General features: G+C 40.0%; 2 protein-coding genes across 2 annotated transcripts; one reads left to right on the plus strand and one right to left on the minus strand.

Moving 5' to 3' along the window:
- The first annotated feature begins 418 nt into the window (after positions 1 to 418).
- On the plus strand, positions 419 to 4,824 carry LOC119135860. Its single transcript, XM_037273825.1, has 9 exons — positions 419 to 1,023; positions 1,283 to 1,398; positions 1,829 to 1,932; positions 2,127 to 2,301; positions 2,396 to 2,504; positions 2,723 to 2,808; positions 3,130 to 3,200; positions 3,537 to 4,478; positions 4,602 to 4,824. Exons 1-8 carry the CDS (start codon positions 562 to 564, stop codon positions 4,463 to 4,465), a joined length of 2,052 nt encoding a protein of 683 aa, XP_037129720.1. The 5' UTR covers positions 419 to 561; the 3' UTR covers positions 4,466 to 4,478; positions 4,602 to 4,824.
- A 320-nt stretch (positions 4,825 to 5,144) lies between these two features.
- On the minus strand, positions 5,145 to 15,128 carry LOC119135861 (aldehyde dehydrogenase, mitochondrial-like). Its single transcript, XM_037273826.1, has 13 exons — positions 14,924 to 15,128; positions 14,396 to 14,500; positions 11,314 to 11,454; positions 10,988 to 11,067; positions 10,705 to 10,816; positions 9,341 to 9,469; positions 8,977 to 9,090; positions 8,485 to 8,587; positions 8,073 to 8,257; positions 6,634 to 6,798; positions 6,252 to 6,409; positions 5,701 to 5,815; positions 5,145 to 5,566 (listed from the first exon to the last, which is right to left on the minus strand). The coding sequence occupies exons 1-13, from the start codon at positions 15,038 to 15,040 to the stop codon at positions 5,534 to 5,536; spliced, it is 1,557 nt and encodes a 518-aa protein (XP_037129721.1). The 5' UTR covers positions 15,041 to 15,128; the 3' UTR covers positions 5,145 to 5,533.
- Between the last annotated feature and the right edge of the window lie 7 nt (positions 15,129 to 15,135).

The following is a 15,135-nucleotide window of genomic DNA, read 5'->3' on the forward strand; positions in this document are numbered from 1 at the left end:
GTTTATCGCGGCTTCACTACATCGCGGATTATTTTTCTAAATTAAAAACACATTTAAAAGTCAAAATAAAACTTCTAAATTGAGGAAACATGTGTCTAACCTTTAGGACAATGTAGTATTGCTCCAAATGTTTGTTTACATTCCTTTCGCGTGTTAGCACGATCGCGAATTAGCATCTTTCCGCTAACTCGTGAGCCTGCCCAGTACTTCTTGCTAGTGACTGTACTTCGCGGATTTCACTTATCGCGGGTGGTTTTTGGAACCAATTATCCGCGATAAACGAGGGATTACTGTACACTGTACACAAGCCAAAAACGATACCCGTTTTTTCTAAATACTTTTAGTAAATGTTCGAGTTGTTATATAAAATTCAAACGCTTTTTTCTTTAAAAATATTATACATGAACGCAATTTTGGCTCTAGTCCAATCAGGGGAGCGCGCAGGTGTGCTAATGAAGCCGCCAGACGAGACTAAACGTCAGTGTGCTCTCTCCTGCTAGCTGCTCAACTCCAGTACCTGGCCGCCCAGCCCACATAGCTCCTTTTACTTTACTTTAAGTCATGTTGGTGTTTTCGTGGCTCATGGGGATATTTTGTTGCACTTCAGTAGTGGGTGGTCCGGTTCAGCACTTGGCTTGGTCAGCGGAGGCAACCCCGGTTGTCCGAGACGAAGCCACGCTCTCGTCCTCCTTTGACCTGCCGGTGTTCCGGCACGCATCACAGCCGCTTGTGGCCAAAGAGTTGCTTCGGCCGGGTCCTCGTCAGAGCTTAATGCCCGCCGAGTTGACTGCGCTGTTGTTCCCGCAGACCTCGGAGTACCCCAGCACACCACAGGCTCCACGCACACGCCCTGTGGAAGTTTGGTGCGGGTCCAATGAGATATTGGTGCGCGTGGACCGTTTTCAATTACGCGCGTGGCCACATCCAGCTCTGTACCGTCTTGGTTCCTGTCCGCCCAACACTGTGACCTCACAATTCCTCTTTTTCCACTACGCAATGACCGACTGTGCCGCTGCATCTCAGGTAAACACACAAACACGAGGAACCTCTTAAAAAGTCGTGGAAATAAATGTTTCATAGTGTTTTATATGTATAACGATTATTGATGCATTGTTATTGTATTGTTCATGACTTGGTCACTGAGACAAATTGCATTTAATATTCCCATGGGGGAATTTGAGGCCCACAAATAAATTAAGTCCTGTACGGACAGATGGTCGGTGAATGCCCATTGACCTTTGAACTCATCCAACAATGTAAGATTTTCATTTCACCCTTTCAGGTTGTCGCTGGTGGTCAGTTGGTGTATTCTCATGTTCTTCACTACACCCCTCCGCCTCAAGGCTACATCATCCGTGTTCTACCACTGAAACTCCCCATCCATTGCTTTTACAACAGGTCATTTTAACGCTATCACACATGCTCAATCCCCCTCAAATAAGAAATAATCACTGTTGTCTGAATTTAGTACATCGCCAAGCTACATCGTTACCTTTAAAGTTCAAACACCATAAAATCAGCCACATTTTTTTGTTGAAAATTATATTCTCTTGGGTGTTTTAGTGCCAGATTGCCTGTAGCCATGACTGAGCTGAAGTCTAGTTTAGTGTTGGTTTAGAATTGTTTTTAGTTTTGGAAATGCCAATACAAACAATTTCAGTGCTAACAGGATTACTTCATTGAACAGAGGGTAAAACAACATATTGGTGAATAGCTGACGGACTAAAAACATGCATTTTTTTAATAATGACTTCGAATAACATTATGATCTGCTGTTTTAGTGTGACTGTTTTATGTGTGTGATGTTAACCTGACTTTCCTGTTTTAGGTTTCATTACTCTTACCAAGTTGGCTACACACCTCAAATTCAGCACACAACCTTCATGAAGAGTCTCCGAACGAAGCTAATTTTCAGCCTCACTGTCTGTAACGGTAAAGTGGAGCCCCTATACAACATGCTTCAATGATACAATAGTAACTAACACAGATGGTCAATTCCAAGTCGTGTTTGTGTTTATGGTCTCTTCCCTTTTTTCACTCGTGTCAGGGATGCAATTTAGTCCTTGGACCTGCTGTTAATCCTTCGTGCGGTTCCTGAATCTGTCCTGTATTTGTGTGTTTGGCAGCTCAATGGGAGCCCATCTCTCCTGGCCACTCATTTTTCCTAGGGGAGCGGGTGAATTTTGTGGCCCAGAGTGGAAACCTCGTGCCAGGCGAGAGGGTCTTTGTTGACTCGTGCTACGTGACGCCCTCCAAAGACCCAAATAGCATGTCTAAAGTGGATATCATCACAAACTTTGGGTGTGTCTATCGTATGAACATGCACTTGCATTGTTGTCTTTCGGTTATTGGTTGATGTTGCATTAAATGAGGTGCTTGCACTTTGGTTTTGCAGCTGTATGACAGACAGCCGGAGGGAGGGTAGTTCTTCCTATTTCTGGTCAAGAAGTGGTAACATGCTTAAGTTTTCGATGGATGCCTTTCTCTTCAGTGATGTCTCACAGGTGAGGAAATTATTTTGTAATGGGGTGCTAAATTTTGTCATTAGTGCCGGGTGGTGAATTTATCTGCATACTATTTATCCAGTGTTAACTCAAATGTTAAAAAAAAACAAGTTTTTGAAAACAGTTAATCCAAAAACAAGTACAACAAGAACATTAATTGTAGAAGTTGTTTCTAGTGTAAGACAACTTAATACTTACTGTACCTGTTGTCTGTGTAGGTGCTGTACCTTCACTGTTCAATGTCAGTTGGTGTCACCACTTCGCACACCTCCAAGTCTTGTAACTACAACCAAACTATTGGAAGGTAAGTTATTAAAATCATATGTGATTTATGAAACAGGTGTGCAGTATAAAATAATTGCTTAAAGAGATTACTAGGTCAAATATTTTTTAGACAGTGTCACATTTACATTAATTTGGGGGACTTTCTTATTGTAAAATGCATCTTATTTTAAAATTCTTTTTAAATGTCAAAAGTACGTAGGTCCCCCTAGATTTCTAAAATTCAAAATGTTTTTAAATTTAAAAATCTGCTGGTACTACGCTGAAAATAAAAATGTCGCACCTGCAATTTTTTTAAAGGAATGATCGTTTTTGTGTATTATCTTAAATTTCATGTTTTCAGGTGGGAGGAGCTTGATGCACCACTGTCAACGTGCTCCTGCTGTGATTCCGTATGTAGCGACATGCAGAACTGTAAGTTGTCTGTTTTTTCATTTGTTGCGCAAATACGAGGGTACCACCGATTAATCGGCTGACCAACTATAGCCTTTCAAACATCTGCATATAATTGACACCCATTGAAATTAATTGAAGGGCGGGGGTTATATATTATATATTTTTTAAGTTAATTGGTACTTTTATTCTGTCAAATATTGGCATTGGCCTAAAACCTATCCATATTGGCTCTAATATATAACACATGCTTTTTATGTACGTATGTCTTGGGGTAATAATATTAACTGAAGAATCAGAATGTCTTACTGTGACCACGTGGAGAGCTTTGAGATTTTATATGGTTTATGTCCTCAGCTGTGAAGAACATAGTTAGCAGTCCTGGCTGGCTCATTCGCCACAAGAAAGAATCACCGTTTCTATTGGAGGATCCAGAAAAATGGGTGGATCAGGAAGAACACCGAGAACAAGCAGTTCAATTTAAAAAACCGGACAGTTTTCAATCACAGGCAAAGATAGACCATGAGAAGATAAAGTCTTATGGTGAGAAGACTTCTGTGTTCCAGTATGGAGACGAACAAATGAGGCCCCGTACAGCAATCGGAATGCCAAGCAACACAGACAACCAGGGATCAATTGAAGAGTATTTGACGATAAATGACAGCCACAAGACGGAGCCAACATCAGATGACGACATCGTTATCTCAAACGGTAGCACGCAAGATGTGCTTGACAGCGGAGAAGGTGCATTTTTTGCCAACAATGATTCTATGAAGAACACAACTTTGATTGCACAAAGCTCCAGAGTTGGTGATCCTGGTTCAGCTGAAAAAATTTCCACAGATTTGATTCCCATTGCTGAACTGTGTTCGAACAACGATAAAAAGAGTTGCCTGGCCAAGGAGGATGGAGGGAACACAAGTGCTGAGCACACAGATCCTATTCGAAACACAGCATCTAAAACCACTCAACGGGTGCCGAGAGCTGAAGAAGAGTTTGCCAACAGTAAAGCTGAAAACGACTCTTCAGAGTTTAGTAATGTCAGTCAATCAGTTGACAGAAAACTAAAAAAGAAACCAGAGCAAGTAGCCTATTATGCTGACAGGAAAGGACTTGATGGAGATGAAGTGCTTCAAGATCTTCAGATCAGAGAATGGGAATCAAACTCGTCTGCCAAATTCAGAGGCTCGGCGTGTGTTGACAGGTCTGATTGTAATTCTGGAATTGAAGGTGAAGTGCTCCAGCATGGTCAGTTTGCTGTCACACCCAAGACACAAAAAGTTTAAGATGAATACGTTGGTGTCACTCCAAGTTCTCCAAGTTTTGAGGAAGTGCCTGATGATTCCAGTCACTCTGCTGTGATGATTGTCACAAGTACAGCGGAGGAGAGCAGTCATGTATCTGACAGGAAGTGGCCCATAGGAGAGCAAGGGGTTTGGGAGTGATGATTGACTGATCAAGTGAGGATGAATGCGCAAATATCACAGGGAAATGGGCATAATATTTAAATGGACTGTCTTTGTATTTTATACATGGACATCTCTTCTGGGACAGCTAACAGTAGTTTGGTGTTAAGAATGAAAAATAATTTCACCTGTCTTGTAATTCAGTCATCTTTTAATAAAATTCATGCATTAAAATTCCACCTATTTTTGTTAATAATGTTTTTTTTACTGTTTTCATCAAATCTTTCCATGTGCTGGTTTTAGGTGAAAAATGCCACTAAATTTGTTTCTGTACTGATTTCACGGCAAATAGTTCCTGCATTAGTTTTTGTACAAAGGTGCTAAATTGTGATTCTGGTAGAGTAGATTGACGTCACTCAAACTGTGAAAAATGTATCTAGCACATTTGTCCAGCTCCACCAGCTGTCCATGCAATACGAGATAAAGTGGGAGCTGGCTTTGCTTTGTTCATTCTCCGTGACCCTAAATAGGATGAGCAGAAGAAAACTGACGGAGAACATGATCTTAGACGTATACAAATTTATTCTGGTTTGGATTGACAATTTTTTTTTTTAGTTCAATCTGTTCATTTGTGTCATTATAACAGATGTGATATAACAGCAACCCAGGTATTTTAAACTCATGCTCACAGTGATGTGTGCCTTTTTCTGAGCAGAAAACATCCAATTCCATACAATTGTCGTTATGCTAGTATGACGCATATTCAAATTGTGCCACATGAAAGTGGGAAAAAATGATAAACAGGGTAGATACTAATTGGAGCTTTCAAATCACTCAAAAATAAAATGAAAAGGTATAAAAAGTGATTATTTGACCCATCTAATCCTTGAATTATGCAAACTGTAGTTAGACGGCTTACTGGAAACCTTAAATGCGTCAGCTGCTTGTTTATGAATTCTTCTGTGGTACTCTTGTGGTCACCTGGCAACAGAAAATGTAGGACAAAATTAATAATGTTCAATAAAATTCATATGAATGATTTTAAATTATTTTCTAACCTTTGACTTAAGGTTTCAATAGTGTTAACATACACACATATATATTGTAAAAGTTACCGTTTTGACTTCAGTGTAGTTTTCTAGGCCATATTCTCCCATCTCTCTGCCGTTTCCTGAAGCTTTATATCCTCCAAATGGAGCCTGAGCTCCAAACACATCATAGCAATTAACCCTGCCGAAAAAAAGACAGAATTATGGTGAATGAAAATGAAATACACAGTTTAAAATGCAAGAAACGGTAAGGGTACATCAAGACATGTAGATATTCATATGAAACTGGTGTTAGTGTATTCAAATGCTGCAACATTACTCATTCACAGTCCAATGAGATCTAATACATTGTACGCATGTCCGATTAAAAAAAAAAAAACACTGTATAGAGAGGATCTAAACTAATTATGCAATTTGCCATTTTAGTTTTTTAACACTCCCAATGTTTCCAAATGATCTTTCAGATTAATTACAGGAGCTCATTTAAAAATGGCAAATGACGAATTATAAATTAAGTACACCAATTAGTATGTACTATATTTTTACAAAGGTTGATCTGTCTTTGCTGAACACCCACACTTGGTATTAAAAGCATAAAAACAGTTTTGTCCTCCTACCAGACTGTGCCAGCGCGGACTGCATTGGCAATGTAGTTGGCCTTATCAATGTCCTTGGTGAACACGGCAGCAGCCAGACCATATTTAGTATCATTGGCTCTTTCTACAACTTCCTCGAGTGTCTTGAACTTTAAGATCTGCATTACTGGACCAAAGATCTGCAATTAAAAAAAAAAAGTGCATGAACACATTTATGTTTCAACTGCTGAGTGGTTAATTATTGACAGAATAGCCTGTGTTGCTATTACAGATAAGTTCATGTAGATCTAAAGCATGGGTGGAAAACAAATCTAACACTAATTTCAGTTATAAAAACATGAGACATGTCAGATAAAGACCATGAAAAGGGTCCTTGAGAGGGCCGGAATACAGTCAGGTATACCTCTTCTCTGGCAATGGTCATGTTGTCCTGAACATCTCCAAACACGGTGGGCTGGATAAAGTATCCCTTGTCAGCAGCCGCGCTGCCTCCACACATGAGTTTGGCTCCTTCTCTTTTTCCACTGCTGATGTAACCTAAAATCTTGTTGAACTGCTCCTCATCCACCTGCACATCACGAGGGAGCAAAATAATGAGGTTCATGTGTGAGCCAGACTATTGCGTAATTTTGTTTGTGTTACAAAAAGCATAAAGGTTATGGAAACCCAATTCGCCTCTGCTTATGTGTCCCTGCACCACAACACAGCGTAGTGATCCTGTCAGAAGTTAAAATGTTTTTGTCATACGGGCAATTTTTTTAACACACTGGCGTAGTCAATCCCTTTGCCACATCCCACAGGAAGACAAAAAAGCAAACTGTGTAAAGTGATCCATAGCCTTGGGATATTGACAAAAGCACACCAGAGAAATGTAAATACACCTGGGACCGGTTTTTCTGAAAAATGCAAAGTATGTCTCCCTTGAAGCTAAACATCTAGGTGCATGAAATGTAATGGCATGCAAGTGTCACAGCCTTCAAACCTCTCGGTCGTAAAAGCACAAAAGCTCCATGCAAAGGAAAAGCAGATATTGTGAATTATCATTAAGTCAAAAAGAGCATTTCCTTGAATTTGTGGCAGGACTTTTTGCATATAAATCTTATTTTTTTTTAATATATGATATAGTATACTGTAGCGTGGGGACAGTCAGGTAAGAAACTAGATCAAGTCTGAAGATCATCAATTCATGCGGAAGAAGGACTTGAGGCATGGTTAAATCGAGATAAGCCTTATTATCCTCATAATTATCTGGCACACCTACTATGCAAATACATCTAAAGCAAAACATCCGGGCAGGTTACTAACTACTGGTGTAAAAAGTTGAATATTAATTGGTGAACATCAACAGCCATTCCATGCACACAAACTTTACCCCGGGACTAGGAACCTTTGCAGGATCTTGGCATGTTTTATTGAGAATTCTATTTAATATTCTCTGCCTTATTGCTTAACTGTCATATTTCATTTGGATAGTTTTTTTTTTTCTAAAGCCAGCTACATTGCAGTGCAGTTGTTGCTGTGGGAAAGCAAACAGTTTGACTGGTGGACTTTAGTATATAACAGAAACGAGAAACATGTCATGCTTTACAGATGAATGAGCAAAAAAAAACTTTGGGTGTCAAAATTCATGAATCATTGTATACCCAAAGCCTCAAATATGTGTTGCAGCAGCTTAATCCCACTATGCTACAGAATTTAAATTTTAATCATAATGTTGGTACATTGGCTGCCAAGTATTTGTTTTAGGTGGTATTTGTTTAAAACAATAAAACAGATATACCCACTGACAGTTTACTGTGTTTTTCTTGATCATATGACACGGTAGTGTTGTGAATATATTACCTGGGGTCCCTGCTCAGTCTTTAAATCAAAGGGGTTGCCAACTACTCGTCTCTTAGCTCTTTCCGCACTGCGTTCCAAAAACTCGTCGTAGATATCTGCTTGGACGTATGTCCGGGAGCCGGCACAACAACACTGGCCTTGGTTAAAAAACAAAGCAAAGTGTGCCTGCTCCACGGCATCCTCCACTGGACAATGGAAAGACAAAAAGTTCAGTGTTTATGCACAGATTAAGAAAAAAATAAATCACATTACATTTCCTATCCGAAAGTCATTGCATTATATTTTTAAGGTGTTAAATGCATTTAGAAATTCTGCTGTTTTGACTTTGGGCTGCTTGGTTGTTTACATTATAGTTTTTGTCAAGGTCATGTGGTTTGGACTAAAAAAAAAAAAAAGTCTAAAGCACACATACATTTTGCATCAGACAAGATGATGTTGGGACTCTTTCCTCCAAGCTCCAGCGTGACCTTCTTCAGGTTGCTGTTGCCTGAAGCCTGTTGGATGAGATGACCAACCTGACGGGAACAAAAGTGTAAACATCTATTATAAGAAGCCAAATATCTACTTGCTTAAATATAATCATAACGTTTGGCTTGACAACGTGAAATATAAAAGTAAAGATATGATCAAACCTGGTTTGACCAACGTCAGTCATGTTCAATGTTTGCTCTTAGTGAATTTATTCCAGGAGGTTTTCTCCTTTTGGCTCAATTTGGAACAACCACTATTGATGCTTTGATATAATTCATTATTGGGCTAACTCTACAGGTTGCATATGCACAAAATGGGGCCAAAATGTTACTTGCATGCAATCCCGGACCTGACCATTGGCATTTTGGAGGAAGTCACGAGTTGCAAATGAATAAAAACCGTAAGACATGATTATTTTGGAGGGGCTTCCAACCTCTGTCGATCCTGTGAAAGCCACTTTGTCAACATCCATGTGTCTTGCGAGAGCTGCTCCAGCCGTGGGTCCCATTCCGGCCAAAATATTCACCACACCTTCTGGAAAGCCCACCTGGAAATAACCCAGTTGAAAAAAATATGGTAGACACATTGATAGAACGGACAGAAGGATATTTGGTTTTTAAACTTTGTGTTTCATTGAACCCCTTATTATGATCAAAATGCTATTCTGTCTCTAGGACCTAAAACACCGCTGTTAGTTCAATCATAAGTAAATATTTATACTGATTCATTTGTTCATTCATGACCTCGTTTTCTTAACCACTGTAAACCATTACAGCGAACACAACGCAACAAAGTACCTCTTTTATCAAGTTGGCTACGTAGAGAGCGGTGAGTGGCGTCTGCTCAGCGACTTTCATCACCACAGTGTTACCCGTTGCAAGAGCGGGGCCAAGTTTCCACGACTGCATCAAGAGAGGGAAGTTCCACTGCAGGGAGAAAAGGAAGTGCAAACAGAACTTTACCACTTTGCATGCACTCTCAATGGTTTGATCTCATATAGCAAATATTTGGAGTCAGCTTTATAAACAAAGCCTTTACTGTGAAGCTTAAAAGACGGCAATTCACGTGGCCCACCGCAACATTTCTGCACATCCTGCTATCTTTTTTCGCTGGGTGGGTTCCCAAATTAGCAGGTTTGGGAACACGTATCAAGTTCCCACCTGTCACAACTTGCGGACATTTTGACTCGACAACATTTAGTGGCTATAATGGGAGATGGGTGGAGAATCAAAGTGCTTATTCATCAAGCCCATTATGTAATCAAACATTCCATTGTCAGTGTTGTAAAATAATGTACAAGGGTGAGCTCAGTAAGTCAAGTGTTGTGTGCATACAATGAGTCAGTCTCAAATGGGGCAATGAAAGTTAAAGCCACTGCAAATTCAAAATGACAAAAACATGATTTGGCAACAGTGATTGCTACATTATTTAAAAAAACAATATTTACATCCAAGCTTAAAAAAGACAACACTTTCACATGGCAAAGCACAACATCTCTGCACATTTCTGCTCCTATTTTTAGTCTTTGGGTGACTCACCCGATTTTCAGGTTTGGCAACATGAATCAGGCTCTGAAATTTCACAACTCAAGGACATTTTAAGTACAAAACACACAGTAACAAAAAGTGGAAGATGGGTATAAAAAAAGAAAAAGGGTGATAATTCATCAAGGTAGCCAGGCAGAAATGTCCAGTTGTCATTCTAAAACAGCTTTTGAATATTGTATAAAAGGTGAGTGATGATTTCATGTACTGTGGTGCACTATGAGACAGTGGGCCATAGTCATGAAAATATCAAACAGGATATTGACTAACAGATTGCGTGGGGAAATGATTTACTAATAGCCTGCAACGCAACTCATAAAAGGCGTTAAAGCAGTGAACAGCATTTCATGAGCAAAATGAAGTGATCGAAATGGAAGTGTTAATGGAAAAGGAATATGAAGTTTTATGGATGGGGGGGCGGTCCAGTAACATGATAAATGCCATCTGTTATTTCACTTGTGCATTTAAAAGCCATGATACGATTCCCCAACGTTCTATTTTGGAGCTTCCACTGTATGAACAGAAACTGAAACCTTTTGTGTAAACTGAATTTAAACTGAACTGAAGTGAATGCGTTTGTTTCGTTCTCGCCATTAATAACGTTTTTCGCAGCTTACCGGTATGATTTGTCCACAGACTCCGATGGGTTCATGTCGGGTGTAGCAGAAATAATCTCCATCAATGGGGATGGTCTTTCCCTCCCATTTGTCAGCCCAGCCTGCGTAGTACCTGAGAACATCACAAAAGCTTTAAACAAGGGGTACTTGCTCATTATGCTATGCAATAACGAGGAAGGCTCTCTGAGTCAGAAAGCGTCAACAAAAGACTCCTCTGCCTTCTCAGAACCAAACACTGAAACACTCCAGGCTAGTTATGACCAAAACACAATTAAGTTAGTACCTGAGGCATTTGACCACATTGGGTAGATCCACTGTGTAGGAAACAGCATATGGTTTCCCATTGTCAAGGGTCTCCAGTTCCTATGGAAACGCAATATCAAAGTCAAATATGTACTGTTGGTTTAGGATCCGCAATAACCTGCATTTTACAACACGTTTAAAGTTTTAATTCATCTGTGTTTGCGCAACAATTTTATGACAGTGTGTAACCATCATTTTCAATAACGCAGTTTTGTCATAATAAAAAATTATTTAGTGTGACACGGATTTGTAAGCCTTATATTCACACAAAAGCTCAACGTTTAACTCTTTCTCATTACAACCCACCGCAAGGTAAGCAGAATCTCTCTCAATTGCATCAGCCAACCGGCTAAGAAGCAGGCCTCGTGCAGAGGCGTCCATCCGTCTCCATGGCGACCCCAGCCGGAAGGCATCTCGTGCTGCTTTTACCGCCTTGTCAACGTCAACCTGGAAATATAAAAACACACTTTGAATATTAGTGTCATTATTAAAATGGCTGGAAAAGTAAGTAAGTTACAACAATTGTCAATGACAGACACTGAGAACTACAAATCCTCGATAAAGTCTGGTGTTTTTTGTTCTTCTAGAAAACCAATGACAATTTTCCTGGGTGAGCTTCTGTATAATCGGAATTTTGTAAGGGTACAACTTTATGTGCAGCATCAAAAGCCACCACGGTGGCTCCTGGGCAATGTTTAATACCCGACTGCGCCTCTGAATGAACTTCTCAGCGCTGCGAACAACAGAGTACCCGACATGTCAACCATTTTGGACACCTTCAGCTTTAAATCACAGCTTCTGAACACTTTCTATGGTCACGAATTTATTGACGCATCTGTAAATCAGTCTTGTCTGGGTACTAATTTAAAATAACTTTCTTCTGAATTTTGACTGCACAAAATAAGATGACCTGGTCTGAAAATTGGTCTCCAGTACGCAAAAATTCCTAGTAGCATATAGTAAGTCCCGTTGAGGCTTGGTGCGTAGGTCTATCCCAGCTGACCTCAGGCGAAAAGCAGACCAAACTTCAAGTTTAACACACGGAGTGGGAATTGAATGCACGCAGGCTCTATGGAGGTCAGGCGAGTGAAACAAAACACTCAGCGACAACCAGTCTGAAAATGTTTAACAAAAGACAATAGATTCGATAAACAATGGCATGGCAAGCTTGAGCTTACTTTCCCTGTGATGACATGGCGCTCATAATCTGTGTAAACATGAGCAGAGGTCCAAGTTCTTTGCAGTGCACTTTTCCTTTGTATTGCTAGAGAGGGTGGTGTTCGCTTGTTTATGGCAAGTCATGTTACTTTGTGTTTTTTTCGAACATCTTTGCGATTTCCAGCCATGATACGACTCCTCACCGCAATAGTTGTTTGCAGCGGTATGTAAACATGACATGGTTGGATGGCATTTGAATATGTATGTGATTTTGTTTGAGGGAGATGGTGACCAAGCCCTACTGAAAATAGCATAAAACCACGAGTAATTGACACGCCTTCTAGGGAGCGATGATTTTTTTTTTTAAATGGCAACAGGTGGATACAAAGATTGATTGTATTTTTTGCCATTCCTGTGGAAGAAAATTTGATATTTCTGCCCATCACTATATATCGCTGGCAGAGATAGAATATATATTTCTGATTCATGCAAATTTTTAAACAAATACACAATCTACAACAAATAATGTTGTGAACATACTTTCTGTGATCATCTTTGTCTTTTAACCTAACTGCAGACTTTTAATGCAAAACAAATTGCCCTAAAAAATGACTTGGATTTTCCAAACCGCCATTCCAGACTTGTACAAGCAGGTGAAAGATGACATTCCGAAGGAGATCATTTTAAACATGCCACAAAAGGTCAAATGTGGTTAACCTGGTGATCCTGAAAGGGGGATCCTTCCATCTGTGGTCCCTTCTCAAGGTTTCTCATTTTCCCCGGGCAGGGGTTTTGAGTTTTTCCTTGCCCTTTTGGGAGCTTAAGATCAGGGGATGCTTTGAGAATAATTGTCAATTTTTGTCTATGTGAAGCCCTTTGAGACTGCTTGTGATTTAGGGCTATACAAATAAACTTGACTTGACTTGACTTGACTTGGTTGTATGTATTGTGTGAAAACCCTTTTAAGAGCACCCATAGCTCTGCAATGTCTTTTTTTTCCCAAATTCCATGCGAGAGTTGAGGTTTTTTTCCCCCACCATTTTGTCGCCATTGTTACATCATTCTACATAGCAATTATTGTCTTCTCTACTCAACTATCGGAGGAAGGGAACTAATGTGATGTGTTTAACAGGCTATAATTAGTCATTTTATTTCCACTTTTGTGATGTAAAATGCGAAATTATTTCCCGTTCCCTTTGGTTGACATAGTTTGATTTCTTTTCTTGCTGGGATTAATTTTTGATGCCCAAGACATCTTTACTTTGAAATTTGTGCAATGAAATATACAAAGACACAAATTTCCAGAGCATGTGAATTAAAAATACCCAATGCATTTAGGCTACAAAAATAATCGCACGTGCAAAGCGGCTGCTTTATTCTATGTCAACAAACTTCAATGTGTGTGGAGCAAATGGACCCCTTCGGCTGTCCAACAACAGGCCTGACCTAAATTAACGTAACTAAGGACCACTTTGTCTGCCTATAAACACGCCTTTCGAAAAAAACAAGGCTTTCTATACAATGCGCTTTCGGGGTTAACGCGATTCCCAAATTCTGGACCCCAAAGTTTGCGGAAAATCGAGATTTAATTGTATTAAGTGTGTGGCGTGCCTTGAATGAAATGCGTTCCAGAAAAGCACACAACAATTTCAAGAAAGTGATTCCAGAAATGATGTCAAGAAAGTCTGCACACTGAAACAGAAATTTAGCTGCGCCAATATCAATGACCTATATCAAAGAACTGCAACGACAACTGTTGCTGTCAGCAACCATGTTGAGCGCCTGACTAGCTGTTGCTGCTTAGCGGGCCCCATGAGGCAGCTGATTTTGGCCCACGTTAGAAAGCCCACATTGTTTACTTGACAGTGTTTTTTTTAGTGTTTTCTCAGTTTGAAACCTTTGAAATTTGAAGACCTTGAACACACTTTGTGCAGTCAAGCTTTGCTGTTGCAGTTTGGTTTGATCGCTTCTATCACGTCTGTTGTGTTTAAATGCCACATGGCAAGGGTCTTTAATTATACAAGTGTGTTAAGTTCTTTTTGTAACCTGATTAATTTACTCATGTTTGATGTCTTGGGGGACTGGGGGAAGGGGGTCCATTGTACTTCCTACCTTCAGGCCCCTAGTGGGTCTGCAAACGGCATTGGTTACTGTTACATCTCAGCTTCTTATTTTCCAGTTTCAGTTCATAGAAGAGGATAGGAGCTCAATGAAAGCATTGTTTGCTTACCTCACTGGCCTCAGCCACATGACAGATAATTTCCCCTGTTGATGGGTTTACTGTAGGGAAGGTTTTCCCACTTGCTGCATCCTGCCACTTGTTGTTGATGAACAGCTACAAATATAAAACGTAAAAATCAGGAATGCAGTGAAAAGAAAAGCATGCGGGGAAAAAAAAAACCTTTGAATACCTAATTTTACAAATGCATACTAACACTGTCAAAAAACTAAAGGGTACATTTATCAGTCATTCGCTTAATACAACGGTTTATTTTAATTGATTATTATTAGGTTTTTTTTTGTTTTTTTTTTTTACTGGGAGCATATTGCCACGTTTAGATTCTAGATATGTGACGATGTGCAGCAGTGGAGCCAAGTCCCATGACAGATTATAGCCTACACTTTGGACCCATGTTTATTTGGTATTACATTAGTCGTAGGTTAATTCCTCACTGAGGATTTGCATTGAAAAATCTTATCTCGGACCGTGCACGAGTAACAGTCCAAAACTGAAATTAGACAGAAACTTTTCGTGTACCTTATTAAAGTGGACCTCGGGTTGGGAGCTCGGTGCGGGTATAGCCGCGGCGGAGAAGTGGCAGGCCGACACAACCTTTACCCGGGGAAGGCTCCGAAAAACCACAGCACGCAGCATTTCAGCAAATCTCACCCACTACTAAGAGTGCACAAACTGCATCAGTCCGTTGTACGTACTAAGCAGAATACTGGAGAGCTCCTCAACGTTTCTCT

The sequence above is a fragment of the Syngnathus acus genome, chromosome 16, assembly GCF_901709675.1.
Source record: "Syngnathus acus chromosome 16, fSynAcu1.2, whole genome shotgun sequence".
Classification (NCBI taxonomy): domain Eukaryota; kingdom Metazoa; phylum Chordata; class Actinopteri; order Syngnathiformes; family Syngnathidae; genus Syngnathus; species Syngnathus acus.